Source organism: Marmota monax, unplaced genomic scaffold, assembly GCF_021218885.2.
Source record: "Marmota monax isolate L192 unplaced genomic scaffold, Marmota_monax_Labrador192_F-V1.1 WCK01_AAM20220418_F8-fsc00015, whole genome shotgun sequence".
In the NCBI taxonomy this organism is placed as follows: Eukaryota; Metazoa; Chordata; class Mammalia; order Rodentia; family Sciuridae; genus Marmota; species Marmota monax.
Window position 1 is genome coordinate 11,818,232 of NW_026692194.1, and position 17,880 is coordinate 11,836,111.

Below are 17,880 nucleotides of genomic sequence, written 5' to 3' on the forward strand. Positions count from 1 at the left end.
CTTAATGGACACCACAGTGATGTGGACACCATTGCTTCCATTAGCTTGGAGAAGAGATCAAATGTGTGGTTCCATCGACTGACGGCCAGTGTGATAAAGACGCTAGAAGTAACAGCTGAGCAAAGATTAGTCTGGACTATTTAAAGCAACTAAAGTTGCCAAAGTCAGCAAGAGAGGGACCCACAAATAGTATAAATCACTAGGAGGGAGACCGTGGACACATTTTTGAAAAATGAGAGAATCACCAAATATTGCCATTAGTTATTCTTAATATATTATAATGATGAAATATGTTGTGATATTTTAGGAAGCACATTCTATTATTTTGTTCTCTGTTAATGTCAACATTAGGTTATGACTGCATAGTTCAGGTCTGCTTGCTGTGGTGTATAATCCAAACTCTCTAATCCCACCTTTAGGGCTTTACTTTATTTTGTATTCTGTCATATATGACAGCAAAATGCATTACAATTCATATTACCCATATAGAAGGGCCCTGAATTTTATTCATGACTTGAGCCAGCAGTTTATGAGCAACTTCTGCCAGGCACTGTACCAGGCTCCTTACACACAGTGCCTCCAGTGTGCTGACTTCAGCTCCTTCCATTCTCCTCATGCACAGCAACTGGATCTCACCACTGTTTTCTAATGGGAACAGCTTTCTCCTTAGAAACAAGCTCATTTTCCTGCTAATTCATGTATCTCATCTTTTTCAAAATGCAACGGAGGACCCACCTCCTTGGCAAACCTCCTGAAGCTGCTTCCCTCTTAGGCTGCTTCATGCCTCATGGATTCTTCTGCACTCAATTGCTTTACATTATTCCCACTGACCGATACTTTGCTGATTTTGCTGCGTTTGTTTCTCAGTTCTTGCATGTCACACTATCTTATACATTTTAGTTGCATGAGATAAAGCACTGACCCTACTTTCCTTAAACTCTAGGCATCAATTCCCAGCAAACAATAATGACTCATTCATCTATTTATTGAGCAAATAAGTATTGAAAAATCACCATGTGCTATGCACTCTACTGGGCTAGGCACACAGAAAAAGTAAGATATAGATTCCATCCTCAAAGAGCTTGATTCCAGGGCCCACAGCATATGCTGACTGCCTAAAAAACCAAGTAAGCTCAACTATCGAGAATAAATGGTAGATAATTTAAAAACACAATACAAACTCCTCTCCCCAGAGTATTTATTCTTTCATTATCAGGAAAATCTTGACAGACTTGAATAGTTTCCCTGAAAAATAAAGCATTGTTCTTGCCTATGCACATACCCCCCCGCCCCCAGTATAGATGTAGAAAATGGATTTTTGACTACACACCGCAGAGGTGCCTGCAAAAGACATTGTTTGTGTTGGCTGAATTAGTGATTTTTGAATCATATTGAAATGCCTACAATAGAAAAGACAAATATAAGAGAGTTTATCAACATATAATGATTTTTATGTGACCTTGTATAGCTGTGTAAATATGCAATAACAGGATGTTAAAGAGCAATTGTTTTAAATAATGAAAGTAATTATTTAAGTAAACTAATAAATGTATACTATAATAGATGATAGCTCAAAAAAATCATTCCATTGGGAGACTTCAGCACTAGATAACCTGCTAAAAGCAAGGAGGAATATATTATAAACTGTAGTCAGAGAAGCCATAAGTGGAAATACAGTAAATAGCTGCTTTCTGGAGCCAGGGATGGTGGCACATACTTATAATCCCTGCAACTCAGGAGGCTGACGCAGGAAGATTGCAACTTTGAGGTCAGCCTGGGCAATTTAGCAAGACCCTGTCTAAAAATAAAAGGGCTGGGGATGTAGCTCAGTGGTAAAGCGCCCCAGAGTTCAATTTCCAGAACCAAAAAACAAAACAAAACAAAAAGCCTGCTTTCCTGGTCACAGAGATTACTTTCTCGATCATTTTGGAAGTCCAGGTAAGTAGAAAGTATAATCACTAGTCAACAGTAGGTGAGGCTGATCCTACTGCAGCTTTGCTTGTTTTATGGTTTTTGTTTGTTTGTTTGTTTGGTACTGGGGATTGAACCCAGGGGTGCTTTACCACTAAACTATACCCCAATCCACTTTAATTTTTTTTTTTATTTTGAGTCAGGGTCTCTCTAAATTGCTGAGGTTGGTCTCTAACTTGTGATCCTCCTGCTTCAGCTTCCTGAGCTGCTGGGATCACAGGCATGCACCCACTGCCAGCTTTGCTTGGTTTTTGATAGAGAAAAGAAAAGAACATAGTGAGAGTGGAGGTGGTAGTATTTTGGTTTTTGTTTTTTTGTTTTTATTAAATTACTTTAACTTTTGTTTGTTTCTATTAAATAACCCTCTGGGAGCTAAACAGACATGATAGTTAAGGAGTAGCAGCACAGGTTTCTGTATTTAAAAACTATTTAGCGATGCATTGATTCCACTGGACATGTTAGCCTATTTATTAAAGAGGATAAATAACATGTCCAGTGGAATCAATGCATCGCTAAATAGTTTTTAAATACAGAAACCTGTAACAGTGTGAAAATAGGAAGGAAATTATAGGACATCAAGAATGCAATGGGGTGGAGGCAGTTTGCAGAGAGATGTCTCCAAAAGAATAAGCCTCAGTCACTGGAGAGGCCTCCCTTAGAAATGTAGCAGCAGCCCAAGTCCTTGATCTTCTGCCAGAGTGTGCTGAGGAAACCTGCCACATCTGAATCTAACATTGCCATATCTCTCAGGGCTGTTATCACCGCAAATGCTGGCAAATGTTCTTGACATAAAACAATAGGAATTCTTCTGTCATTTCTGCATTAACGAGTCATAAAGCTCTGAAGAAACCCCAGTAGAAAGGTTTTCATCAAGTGCATATGAGAAAATAATAAAAGACACCAAAAGGAGCAGATTAATCTCACAGAAAGATTATCGAACCATTGTATCGTACCCAAAAAGCACAGTTTGCAATCACTGGTTTGAAACTAACAACAATAGTAATAGTACTGATAAATTTCAAAACAGAGCCAGAAACATACCAAGAAAGCTCAGCTAAAACTTTATCACCAGGTTCAAAGAATTATGTAAGTAGATGCACTCATAGGTTATTATCCTACAAATAGCCGTACAACACTCAAGTATTTTTCACCTTCTGTCCCTCTTTCTTGTGGAAATGCCCAGCTAAGTGAAACAGTTATCTGAGGACAAACTTCTTACAACCAGGTCTTCCTACATTAGGACACTGCATAATGCAATAATTCACCTTGAAAACATGGAAAAATGAGGCAAAAACACAAACGACCACTCTCTAAGCTTCTGAAAGGGAAAGCAGAGATTGCATGAACTCAGATGATTGGTTATTTTTTAAAAAAATTGATTCTTGGTCCACTATTTCTGCTAGAGCACCCCCAAGTAGACCATAGTGATGATTTAAGACAGGATGATTTAAGATCCCCTAACTCTATCTTAGTTTACATGCAAAATGTGTCATCTCAGAATTACATGTCATACGATACTCTTAATGACACTTAAGAGTCTTCAATTAGAGAATGCCAAAACTGTGTAATGCTTTCATTTGTTCTATTTAACTTCATGATGTGGGAGATTTGAATGAATACAAAGGTGATATAGATAAGGCAAAATTGAATTCACTTATAAATGACAGTAAACCTGAATGTACACACACGATTTTATATCACATTTTCATATGAAAAAAATTCTCTAAACTGGTTTTATATGTACAGCTGAGTTGTTTGTTTTGGGTTGTTTGTTTGTTTGTTTTACTTTTCTAGAACAATGACCTGCTTATTCCTTAAGGAACATTTGGTGAAACAGTAAAAGGCTTTGGGAAATTGTGTATTTTAAAATACACCAGTCTTTGTCTCCTAGAGGAATATGATCTTATTGAATCCCTTGCATTTTGAATTTGCAATGAAAAATTTATACACAAATGTTACTCTACCATTTGCAAAAAAAATTTAAAAAGCAACAGGAAATTAAATGTATAATATTAGTTATACCCACCTACTGGGCAGATTTTTAAAGCCTTGTAAATAGAAATTATAACGTAACATATGGGTGGAAAAGCCAGATAACATACAGCTTACTAAAATTTTAAAAACACACTAAACTACTATATCCAACTAGATGCACACACCTAATCCCTGTTTAACAAAAGTATAAACATCTTCTGCCTGTTAGGAAACTGGCACATGATGGGTAAGGGGTTGAGGATAGGGTGAGGTTTTAGCTGCATCTGCAATGTTTTATTTCTTAACAAAACAAAAGCAGCCAAGACAAGCATGGCAAAATGTTAGTGTTTTAACAAACCATTATCTATGAAGTTATTTACTGAATTCTTGAAATGATTTAAATTTAAAATATTTTCAATATAACAAAAGTATAATGCTTTAAGAATAAAGTCAAATTCAGTTTAAGAAAAGCAATGGCAAAATGGAAGAAATGATGAAATTTTCACAATCTACTAAAACATTGTTTGTGTTGCGTGTCTTGGACAGACATCGACGAGTGCACTGCAGGGACGCACAACTGTAGAGCAGACCAAGTGTGCATCAATTTACGAGGCTCCTTTGCATGCCATTGCCCTCCAGGGTATCAGAAGCGAGGAGAGCAGTGTGTGGGTAAGTCCCATGGGGCAGTAAACAGAGTCTTGTCCTGGGCATCTTCAGGCATTCACAGCAAAACACCCATATCCATTGAAGAATGATAGTAATGATACTTCCTCTTTCGTTGACTACCAATCCATTCTCCATCTAACAAGAACAATTAGCCTTAAAGGTTAAGCCTATCCTGAACAGCAAAGTGTTACAGATTAAGCCAAAGCAGAAATCTTTGGTACAAATTGGACCACAAGGGCAACCAAGAAAGTAATTCTAAATTAGCGGGTATTGCACCAACACACTAGTGATGTGGCTTTGGCACACTGTTGCATAGCTCACGCAGCACAGCACACAGGGCAAAGGGTGAAGTTCAAATCCTAGCTCCATCCCCCCTCAAGGCTGGAACTTAAGTTCTCAGTGTCTTTCCTTGTTCCTGTGTCCTGTGGAGACAGCAGGGGTCCCTACCTCAGGAGCTCCTGCACAGGATCACCCACCACAGAGACTGGCCCTGTGTGGTGCAGCTGCTTGCCATCATCATGTAGAGATTAACAGAACGGCCAGAGACTGTTGCCAGCCTGTGTCGGGTGTTTTAAGTGCAAAGCCAAGCATAATTCCTGCTTCCTTGAGGGTCTGAGCATGTCAGCTCCCTGAGGGCAAGGGCCAGGTCAGCTTGTGTCACTGCTGGCTCCAGAGTCCTCAAAGAGAGCCCACCACACAGAGGATGGATGCTCCGTGGGTGCATTTTGCATTCAAAATGGAAGAAGACAGTGTGAGGAGGTAAACTGGCAAATAGTGAAGTCAAATAAAGCATCCTGGCTCAATAGTGAGGCCCAGCAGTAGCCCTGAAACTCTGTAATTGAGTCCCTCTGTCCATTTATTTATATACCGCCTCTTACCACAGGCCAGTGAAGGGTGAGGATGTGGAGATAGGGAATCACTTTTTCACCCACAAGTGTGAGCTGTTGACATTAGGTTGTCAGCACTGAGCTTCCCATGGGCTGTGGCCCAGTTCTGCCTGCCATGGGCCATGCCTAGATGCTGGGGTTGGTGCCCAGCCTCTAAGGAGCACCCAGGGTTTGTAGCAGCTGAGCCATGGTTTGGGAAAAGAGTGTGGGGAAACTCCACAGACACCAGAGCTTTGCCTATTGTGTTAGTTAATAAAATAAACGTTCCAGAAGAAAGAACTAACTCATCCTACTGCAGGACGAACCTAGAAGACAGGAACATAATAGGGTCTCAGCCCTTTGTGAGAAAATAGGAAGAGACCTTCATGACTAATTATACACATACACTGTCACACTTCAGTACCCCCACCCAAGTTCTTTCCTGCTCCAAGAACATTCCCTCCTAGCAAATTTCTGTTCAGTCCCAGTTCAGAGTACCTCCTCTAGCAAGCCTTCCGTGATCCATCCAACTATAATTGGTCACTCCTTCCTCATCAACTATGATGAAATATCCTTTTGCAGATCTCTAATCTGTTGCAAGACCAATACATCTGTAAGGTATAATAAAAAATATTGTGGTAATGTCAATTGCTATACCTAAACATGTACTTTCAGTTTCTGTATCGATCCAAATAGTCCATGGACCAGCAGCACTCAGTAGGTCACACTTTGTGTAGCACAGTGTGCTCCTTCTATCCCTTATACATCTATTATTGATCTTGTTATTTCATGGGGAAATTTGTTTCATGCCTATATTCCATACTAGGCAGATGCAGATCATTATAAACCGGTGGTGCCAAATAACAATGGTTGATGAATGTCCACTGGTTGAGAAGACACACATTATTTATTTATCAAGAAATTATTTAAGGCTGACTGTGTGCCAGGCGCTGTTCTGCATACTGACTATAATAATGAACAAACAGATTGTACAAAGTCATAACTATTAGAAAGTACCATTTGTATAACTGACTATCAATACTGGAACCTGCCTATAATACAAGGTACTAGGAAGCACTGTGCTAATTAGCCTTAAATTTCCATTCATTCAAATAATGATTATGGGGCACCCACTATGCCAGTCCTTGTTCCACATATTAAGCATATGGCATGATCAGAAAAAAAAAAAGACCCACTGTTTTTACCTTAAGGAGAAGATACAGGTTTTATTTGGCCTGCATTGTAGTGAGGGAGACAAACAAGAGGCAGATAAACATATAAGTCAATGTCAAGTGATGCAGAGGGCTCAAGGAAATTCCCTCCTAGCAAATTTCTGTTCAGTCCCAGTTCAGAGTACCTCCTCTAGCAAGCCTTCAGTGATCCATCTAAAACAATAAAGATAAAGAAATAGATGGGGCAGAATAAACTATTTTATATGTGTGGGAGAAATGACCTCCTTGAGGAGGCAACATTGATCAGACAATACGCTTTATTTTAATAAGTAGGTTAAGGAGCTGGAGCTGTAGATCAGTGGTAGAGCACTTGCCTGGCATGTGTGAGGTACTGGGTTCCATTCTCAGCACCACATATAAATAAGTAAAATAAAGATCTATCAGCAACTAAAAAAAATCCTTAAAAGATGCAGGTTAAATCAAAAATATTTTGCAGCTTATTAATAATAGCTCCCATTTATTTTTATCTGTTGTGATCCAGGAACTTTGCCTACATTATGTCATGTAATCCTCCTAGCAATTCTATCATATTTTTTACACTATTACTTATGGAAGAGGAAATGGAAGCTTGAGAATTAAGACCAAGCTAGTAATTGCCAAAGTGAAAATCCAAACTTAGGTTACCCTGAAGCCACTTGAGCACATTGCCTCTCACATTTTTAAAGTACCCAAACAGCTTCACATTGTTTTGTTTCATTTTACCAAAAGGCAGAGTCTGTGTACAGTGTTACCTTGTACCTGCATACTTTTTGCTCTGAATGACACATGCCATGTTGGAGTTGTCATTAAGCATAGAGTCATGAATTAGTGGCATTTTATTACGCTTCTAAGATGTTCATCTTCCTCTGCAAGTTCTCAGTTGAGCATCTTATGGTTGGAAATATTTGTCTGAGAAAGACACCATCTGGAACACCTCATCAATGTCAGCAGGGCCCTCTCAAGAGGTGACTTGTTGTGCATCCTTTCTTTCCACAGCATTCTTTCATTTGACTCTCACAAAAACTTCCTAAGATACATATGGCAAGCCTTCCTTTCACTGTGTGCAGAAGAAACCCCAGGACACAGAACATTTCAGTGACTTAGCCCCTGTCACCAGCCACACATACTCTACAATTCCTTTCCTTTCTCTTAGTTTCATGCTGCATTGCTTAATTGGTTTTTACCTCATTTCATAAGATTTTAGTTCCCCACATGGACATTTTCTTATGTATGTGAAGTGGTCTTAATTATTCTTTTAAGTCTCAACCCACCCAGCCAGGCTTATTTATCACACACTGGGGTATGCAGTCTTCGTTCTTAACATCTTATTTAACTTCAGAATGCTGATTCAAGTATATTTAAAACACCTATACCCGAATTTTAGTAACAAAAGGATTTTTTTTTAATAAGGTCTTCCCTACATAGGTTTTCTAGATCATCTCTGCTGAAAACTTGGTAAGTCAATAATTTGTCTCTCTGTGTGTGCTGGTCACCTAGACATAGATGAGTGCTCTGTGCCTCCGTATTGCCACCAAAGATGTGTGAACACTCCAGGCTCATTTTACTGCCAGTGCAACCCCGGGTTTCAGTTGGCGGCAAACAACTACACCTGTGTAGGTAAGTCTTGAGGAGACCGCCACCCTAACTGATTTCTGTCTTTAAAAAAAAAAAAAAAAAAAGGAGACCCCATATCAAGGTGCACTACTTCCAGTTTTCAGCATTCTTTAATGAACTGGTTTCCATCAACTTCCCTTGAGTAATCATTTAGTGCTGAAAGGACAATAACTAACATGTTTCCTAAAACACATCAAAATGTGAACGGAAACCTTTTTGAAGCTTGGTTTTAGCTTTCCTCTGTAAGTGTATCAAAATTTCTTTCAAATTATAGATCAATTGATATACACACACCAATTCGTCAACAGGGTGTGATATAGATGATAATGGTGCCAAGGAGGTTACTGGAAGTTCAAGTACATAAACTTTCCACTGAAAGTGCATCTGATTTTTACATGCTTCTTCTCCCCTTTCAGAATGCAATGTCACGGCACACAATTATAAGATTGGCATGACATGGAAAGAATCTAGTGCAGGAAAAATGCCTTTTCACAATATTTTCAGTGCCTTAGAGCATTGCAAAACTCTGTATGAGTCTCAAAGGCTTATGTTATAATTGTAATGGAATTTAACAGAAACCATTTAAAAAGTAATAAATAGCACAGATAAATCTTCACTACAGCATGCTGAGAGACCGTATCAGTATGAGTGTCTTATAACAATTATTTATAGACTTGGCGTTTTGAATCTGAACAACAAAAGAAAATAGACACTGGAATGTTTATTTATTAGAAGCATTAAATTCTTTGGGGAAGATTATCAAACATCAAACATCAAACTGTCGTACCTAGAAAAAAAACATTCTGGTATTTCTAAAAGAAGTATATTACAGACCTTTGAAGTTGTTCCAACAAATATGAAACTGAATGGATTTTCTCGGATGAGCTTCTGCAGGGCAAAGAATTCAGCTAGGGAATTACTCATTTATCATCAGATGATATAGGTACAAGAGAGCAAATATATGTTTAAAGTCATATGTATATCTACAACTTTTCCCTTCAGATATAAATGAATGTGATGCCAGCAACCAATGTGCTCAGCAGTGCTACAACATTCTGGGTTCATTCATCTGTCAGTGCAATCAAGGATATGAGCTGAGCAGTGATAGGCTCAACTGTGAAGGTAAAATATTTTTGAAATAACATGCAATAAGAGTTCACCCTTGTCATTCGTGTGGTTTTTTTCTGATCATGCAGCTGTTGGTGAAAACAAATTTTTGCTCACACAAATTCTATTCCAAAATCTAATTCATATAGTTTAATGTTGGCTTCTTCATATGTTACCAAGAGGAAAAAAAACAGAAATAACTGAAATTTTAGATGCTGGCTGGGTCTAATCATTAGAAAGGATGTTCTAGTGTGTTGCTTCTCAAAGTGTGATCTGGTGACCAATAACACCAGTGTTCCTGGAAGCTTATTGAGAGATTCAGAATCTCAGACCCCAGCCCAAACTTTCTGAAGCAGAGTCTGCATTTAACAAGGATGCCCTGTGATTGCTGTGCATGTTTGAATTTGAGAAATACTGAAGGCATGTCAAAAACATTGCAATAAAAAGAAAGAGACCTGGCCCCTAGCTTTATTCCTTCCACTGTGTGCCTGGGGTATATTTCTTAAGCTACCTAGGTTTTAGTTTCGTATAAGTAAAAAGACGGCCATTATACTGGATGGATGACCTTCAGAGTCCTGACTGTGCCCATTCCTCTGAATAATTCAAGCAGCATAAGATACCATGAAGGGGATACCATCAACACTTGATGTCCTTAAATTCCTCCTGGTCCCTTTCAGATTCACTTGGGGCCATAAAGGTCATACCCTACCCAGAGAAACCTCACATCATACCATTACGCTCAAAACCATAAGGAGACAGCTCAAGGAAGCTGCATCTGCAATTCTGAGCAAACTATACATGCATCCCTATTCAGATATGCAAAACATTCTTCCTCTGAAGACAAGACTCTGCCAAAATATCACCTCTGGAAACTTGCACAGAGAATGGGCTTGGAATTCAAAGCTCAGATGAATTTAGTAGCAGAGTCACCCAATTTCTGAGAAGACAAACATGAATCTGTATCCTGTGTGGGAGCACAAAGTGAAGTACATGTCCCACAAGCCAATTCATTAAATCTGTTTAGCTAGTATAGTTAGGTCCAAGGTTAACTAAACTGTCCACAATTAATCAGTAAAACTGATGGTAAAAATAAAAACTCCTGATACTGGGAAGTTGTAGAGGGAAATACACTGATATTGTTAGAATTTGACCTCAAGCTTTTGATAAAATCTTATATTTCTGTTTAAAGTTTACAATGGTTTTATTCTCTTTAGCTCATCTAAAAAGTGTATTACCAAAGTAATGGCATGAAAGTTTTTCAACTCTGTGTCTTTGCTCTTGTCTGATTCAACAGATATTGATGAATGCAGAACCTCAAACTACCTGTGTCAATATCAATGTGTCAATGAACCTGGGAAATTCACATGTATGTGCCCCCAGGGATACCAAGTGGTGAGAGGCAGAACATGTCAAGGTAAATTTGTTTTCTTACATGTGAAGTGTTTGGTTTTACCCAGGAAGAACCTGAAGGAAGTTACAGGATTCTCTACTACAGATTTTCATTTTTCCCACATTGAATACACAATTAGTGCTCTTTGTGTCCCTATTCATCATGAGATAATGCACATCTCATAAAGAGGAGACTCCATGTTAGTCTTGACTTTCTTTGGAATTTAGAGTAACAGTTTTCCTTTCTAAAAAGTGTAAATAGTTTTAATAAAATGTTAATATCTCTACTAACTGGCACATATAATCTCTTCCAAGCATCTACCAGAAAAGATTCAGTTATGAAAATGTTTCACCATGAGTTTGAGCTTAGAGCCTCAATTTAACATGTGAGTTAGAGATAACCTCAATTTAGTCTTAATTCTCTAAGATACCAAGATTATAAATTATGTAGTAATTTAGGTGATGAGAAAGTCATCCTAATATGTACTAAAATGTGCCTGTATTCTTCAGGAAAAAAAACTGTTAAGCCAAAAAATAACTAATGACCTTGTACCAGCTACAAAATAAATACTTAGGTGGTCTTCACACCCACACATAGATGTGAGAGGCAACCATCTACAATTGTATGATTTCAGAGTCTTTTAGGAAAATTTGAAAATGTGCCAAAATTTGAAAATGTACCTCCAATACCACGTGTAGTTTAAAACTTCTTCAAGAGGAAAAAGACTGGTAGATAAAACAAAACATGTAGATAATCCTGAGAAAACTAGTATAAATACTCAAATTTGCATAAAACAGTGAAAGTATAAAAAATGACTTAACTTGAGGATAGAAAAATCTGTATGTATTGCATTCTGATGTATGTACTGCCTTTCTGCATACTGAATCTGGATGTACTACATTCTATCTACACAATAGTGAGCAAATCAAACTTCTCTTGAGTCTCAGCTCTCTCTTTTGGAAAAAGGAGATGTGGGAATGAAACAATATAATGTGAAAATAATTCATAAACTATGAAGTTCCTACAATTCAAGGTGTTTTTATGGAATATGCTCAGCAATGTCAGGAACTAATAGTAAGTCTTTTTTAGAGACTTTTAAAATCTCAGAATTGGAAAGAGTACACACAGGACAATAAGGATCTTTTTAAGAAAGGAAAAGATCAAGGAAAGGAAACACTGGAAAGTCTCAGTCTATATAATAATTGTGTAGGGAAATAGTAACTCAGAGGAACATCGTGACCTGGGCTTTTGTAGCATGAAGCTAGACTCCAACCACTAGGTATGTGCATAATCAAAATGTCGTTCATTTCTTAATGAACATCTTTATAACCCTTACTAGAAACTCTGTAAATGTTAATTGTGGGGAAACATTGCATTCCATAGGTCTTACTTACTGAACCCTAATTGAGACTTAACATGAATATTACATGCAGAAAAATGTTAGCCAGTAGGATATTTTAACCAATTTCCCTGGAGTCCTTCAAACAAATGTCCATGTGTTTCTGATCATAAATGAAGTTGATATTGAACAAAGACAAAAGAAAATTAATGCACAGTAGGATCTTACTTGCCTGACCTATATATCCAGAGACATGTCTGTTTTGAGTAAAGGTGGAAAATGCACTGAAATTACAGATGGAGGTTCATGAATGTTGTTATATTGAAGATATGTAGCTTCAGAATATTTGAGTGAGCCAAAATATTGTTTGTGAAAGAGACTTGCATTCTTTTAAAGTATCAACCAATTGCTTTCCCCTACTGAAACCATCCCTCCTGAGCCCTGTCCATAAGAACAAAGTAGAATTCAGAAGGTTTGAATTCTTACGTTCCTCTAAGGGCTTATTTGGGGTATGAAATAACTTTTCTCATTTCCACAGACTTACAAAAAAGAAAACTCTGTGTGTGTGTGTGTGTGTGTGTGTATTTTATCTAAACAGACAGAAAAAAAACATACATGCAGATGCATGCTCCTCAAATATTTTAATACTGTTCATTTCTGAACAGCCTTCCAGAATGGTTAAGCTGTTGATTATGCTAGACTCTACACTGTCAGAATAACCAAAGTTATAGAATAAAGCTTCCTCTTGCTGTTGTTGGACTCCATATAACAAACAAGTCTTCATTTTCCCTTGAGGTGAACATCACCTTTATTTTTCCAAAAGGTAAAAAAGGCTGAAAGGGCAAATCAATTGTAATTTCTTCAGAGAAAGTTAGGTTTTCTTCCCTCAGCCATAGCAAGTCCAAGAAGACACTTCTTGTGGCTGACTCTTGGAAACTGCATAACTTTTCCAGTTTCCTCCTGGAATTCAGTTTAGCCAATTGGAAGTCAAAAGAAAAAAAAAATTCTCTAAAGACAAGGCATGGAATTATTCTTCCCTAGAGAACCTTGCACTGGAAAGATGCCTGTCACTAACTACACAAACTTGAATCCACCACTTAACCATGGTGGATTTTTTTCTCCATGTCAAAAGAAGATAACATCTTCTTCACCTGTCTTCACACAGTTTTGTGTGAGAAGCAAAACTTAATGTTCTTAAAAGCCAATGTCCCAACGCATTGACACTAGGTGATAAAAAGGGTTAAAATGTGGGTACAATGCTCTTGCCCTCAAGGAATTTACAATAGAAGGATTAAAACAAATGGGCAGGCAGATTTCAATAATGCAAAGCAGAAAGCAATAAAGATCCTAAAAGCGGAGTACCAGGTATGGGAATACAAAAGAGAGATCATATCCCAGCACCCAGCCCATGCCTGGCTTGCAGCAAGGATTCAGTAAATTACCTGTGGAATGAGTAAATGAATGAATGAAAACATCCAATGATGGGGAAGGCATGATTCAGAAAATGTTTATATGTGATAAAATATAAATCACTATTCAAATGTAAAGGAGATAGACTTAGGGTGATGGATATTAATTTAATTGTTTCTGTGGTTACAATTGCAATGGCTCACTAAGGTATTCTTTCAAATATCACCTGGGAGTTCCAAATAGCCAAATTTGAAATGAGCCTTCGTCCAGCCTAGCCTACTCACAGCCGGAGCTCTCCCCTCTGGCTCTTTGGCACCAGCCCCTTCTTCTTCTACACAGTCCTTAAATATTTGTGTTCTACAAGGTGGAAAACCTCATGACATCACTTCCACTGTGCTCCTTCCTCTGGACCATGGAAACCCCTCATCTATCCCTCAGCATGCCTACTTCCTGAAACTACCTTTCTAGATGTTTTCTCTCTCCTGAGCTCCTGAGACAAAGGACCAGCTGTCCTCTGCATAGTTTCCACTTGCTGCTTTCTCATCCTGGGAAGCCTTCCCCAACCTAGCAATGAAAAATCCATTTAACTACCACCCTTCAAGGCCAACCTGAGATGTCTACTTCTTTTTTCAGCCTTCCCTAATCCTCCAGGCAGAATGAGTCAATTCTGCTTCAAGTCCTCCTCCGTCCTTACCTATCTCCTATTTAATTCCATTTTGCTTTATAAGTAATTGTTCCCAACTAAATTATCATCTCCCTGAGGAAAGGAACTGGTAGGGTATTTGGTTGGTTGGCTTTTTTTTTTTTTTAATATAAGCCAAGTCAATGGTTAGCATTTGACTCTGAATTTAACAGATAAACAATTGGTACTTGATTTTTAAAAAAAAAATCACAAAATGATACATATTAATCTGTGCAGAATGGCTCAACTACATCTGTCCTGAATTCAATGTAATGAATTCAGGTTCCACCCAGTTTTGTGTCTTATCTACTGCCTTCCTTGAAACTTACACGATTTTCCTGCCACTTACACAATCTTCTTGATCAATATACTCTTAAACCCTATGTCTGCAGATATCAATGAGTGTGAGACCGCCAATGAATGCCGAGAGGATGAAATGTGTTGGAATTATCATGGTGGCTTCCGTTGTTACCCACGAAATCCTTGTCAAGATCCCTATATTTTAACATCAGAGAAGTAAGAAACATCAACAGAACTTTTGAAAGTGAGCCTCTTCTGTTACTCCCCAACCAAACCAATGATCGCTTTTTTATTTGTCTCCACAGCCGATGTGTTTGCCCAGTCTCAAATGCTATGTGCAGGGAACTGCCCCAATCCATAGTCTACAAATACATGAGCATCCGCTCTGACAGGACTGTACCATCAGACATCTTCCAGATACAGGCCACAACTATTTATGCCAATACCATCAATACTTTTCGGATTAAATCTGGAAATGAAAATGGAGAGTTCTACCTAAGGGTAAGTATCGTGAAGCCAGCTGTTGAGAAAGGTGGAAGTTTGTCCTGTCATATTCACTTGGAAGGAAAGCTAACATTTAGAGTTTTGTGTGTAGGCATGTGTAAGGACCTCCAGTGTATCTTATTTCAGTTAATCCCTTGGTAATGCCATAAGATAGATACTAATATTGATTTTGATTTTTTACAGAAGACAAATATGACATGCAGAGAGATTAAGTAGCTTCCCTAAAACCACAGATACCAAACTGCTGACTCTAGTACTAGAGTTGTGTGTGACTACCAAAACACAAACCTACAAATCAATGACATTTGACTGTATGTAGGAAAAATAATTTCTGGAGAGTTTTTCAAAAATCATGAATTCCTTATTGCTACATTTGCAAGACAGTTTACATTCACAGCAAAACTAAAACCTGTCAAGTCTCAGAAGTGACCTACCCTGCTGCTCAGTATGAGTCAACACATGTACCACTGTCTTCTGGGCAGTGTGGGCTCACCCAGGTCTTTTCCCTGTCTTTTATTACCTATGTGAAATCTTGCTTCTGAATTCTGCCATTTCTCTCTTCATAGTGTCTCCTGGTTTATCTTTGCTTCCAAAGCCCCAGCCTCCTCTTCTCTAAGCTGCTTGCTTCACCTCCCCAGTCTCTCCAGAGCCTTCCAAGCTGATCTCCCAGACTCCATTCCCCCCCGCAAAATCTCAGCAAGTTCATTTTAGGTTAAAATTCTGACACATTTTAAATACAGCTCACCACTTCATGTGAAAATGATGGCACCCCACCAAGCAGTTTGCAGGGTTACCGTAACTGTTTCAAGCTCAGGATGTTATTCATCCAGTTACAGTTTTTTTTCAAAACTCCTTTGGGCACTCTTCCTTTTTAATCAGATTTTAAAGTCAATATTTCATTTTGAGAATATGAAAGCAAATTGGGAAATTCATCCTTGTGGTCGAGTTTACAGATTTTTTAATGTTTACACGTTTATCCTGTTCTTTGATATACTGACTTCCTTTCCAGCTTAAGCAATGTGATTCTCTTTCTTTGCCAGTAAATTATAAATGATTAATTTCTCATGACCAACTTCTGAAGAGAAAAACCCAACCCAAAATACAATCTATTACTATCATTATTTTTTCTAGTAGGAAAAAATAAACTTCTTTAGCATTTGGTGTCTTAAATTTGAGATGCACTAGGTTATTTGTAAAAAGTTTCCTGTAAATGAGTTTTACACAGTTCAGATAGGACCAATTAATTAATTCTAGCCCAAACAGATAATATTATCAGTAATCCCATGGTAATATGATAGGTTCATCTCAAATTCTCCTTTAAAAATAACTTTCCATTTTGAACTCTGCACAATCATTTTAAGAAATAAAATTTCCTAGTAGGATCAGCAGTTAAATAAAGTTCCAACGTGGTTTTTCTCTGTAATAAATAGGACACTTTGAAAGTTATTTTTATTCATTGACTTGATTTATTGAGTTATTGACTTGATTTTTCAAATACAAATACAAAGCCTTTTTCCCATGAATAATATAAAATATTGCCAATTTTGATAATCCCAGAGTTAAATCATTTTAAATTACTTGAATAAAAAACTATTTTAAATGCTAAAAAAATACATCAATACTATTTCTTATCACATAATTCGAAAAGCACTTGGATCAAATCCTACAAAATTTCTCATTGAAATTCCACTTCGCCTAAGAATCAACCAGCAATCCATAATTAAGCACTACTATGTTCTTGGCTCCATAGTGAAGAATTAAAAAGACAGGTAATACACAGTTCCTGATTTCAAAGAGTTCCGACTACAATTGTGCAGCAAAAGTTAACATCTATGGAAAAGAAGGAGCCAGCATTGTACTTAATTCCAAGGTTTAAAGACAGCAAATTAATAGATAAAGGAGGTTTCTTGATAGTCATGAGACTTGACCTGATCCTTGAAAGGATATGTGGAATATAGGATTTTATTTATATTCCTCTTGGGAGAAGACTGAGAAAAGCTCCTTCCCTAGAAAGGGGGACATATTATAAGGAAGTAGTACACAAAATTGAAAGTAAAGTATCACCTTCAAAGTATTACTGTTACCTACAGCTATTGCTTCCAAGAAGCAAGTACTATAGACGATCCTAGAGGCACAAAAATAAATAAAAGCAAGCTAATTCCTATCCCATTGGAGATAATAGTTAAGATGCTGTACAAGTGCTCACAAGGGTGCTGACCACTGCAACAAAGAGTTTAAAGGTTGCTCACAAGTATGTAAGCAGAAGACCTAATCAGGTCACCCATGGTCTAGGAACCTTCTGGTACAAGTAGATTTAAACTCAAGGACCAAATTGAAGAATAGCAAATTAAAGGATTATATAGAAGTGCAGTTGGTCTGGAACTCCAAGTGCTAGAGGCAGAGGAGCCTGAGAGGATCCTGGAGAGCAGAACGAGCTAGATCTCACAACCTTATAGAGTATTTTAAGACCTTCAGGTAGAGGAGTCTCTATTGGACTTTCAGGTTAAAATGATGTCTGCCTACATTACAGAGCATGGATTGAAGTGGGGCAAAAATGGAAATAGATCAGTTACACATTCAAGAGATAGATAGGAAGTTAGGGTGGTAGCCAGGAGTTTTTTAAAATGAAGAAAGAACAAATTTAAGAAGATATTGGAAGAACTACATGACTTGGTAACTCATTTGCTATTGGGAGGTTTGAGGAGAAAGAAGCATCAAGAAGAAGACCCTTCTTGTTTCTGTCTTGAGCAACAGTAAATAGTTGAGATAAAGAAGAATAAGGATCCAGTGTGGAGGGAAAGATGAAAGGTCATTTGGATAAATTAATTCCAGGTCCCTGTGAAAAA

At 37.8% G+C, this 17,880-nt stretch overlaps 1 protein-coding gene across 3 annotated transcripts in view; it reads left to right on the top strand.

Annotated features, from left to right (window-relative positions):
- Positions 1-17,880, top strand: part of Efemp1 (EGF containing fibulin extracellular matrix protein 1) — a 58,301-nt gene that overhangs the window by 37,651 nt on the left and 2,770 nt on the right. For all 3 annotated transcript variants that reach the window (XM_046423691.2, XM_046423701.1, XM_046423681.2), the window contains exons 5-10: positions 4,492-4,614; positions 8,186-8,305; positions 9,305-9,424; positions 10,704-10,823; positions 14,623-14,746; positions 14,836-15,031. In XM_046423691.2, the coding sequence (XP_046279647.1) occupies positions 4,492-4,614; positions 8,186-8,305; positions 9,305-9,424; positions 10,704-10,823; positions 14,623-14,746; positions 14,836-15,031 (803 nt within the window). The remainder of the gene's footprint in view (positions 1-4,491; positions 4,615-8,185; positions 8,306-9,304; positions 9,425-10,703; positions 10,824-14,622; positions 14,747-14,835; positions 15,032-17,880) is intronic.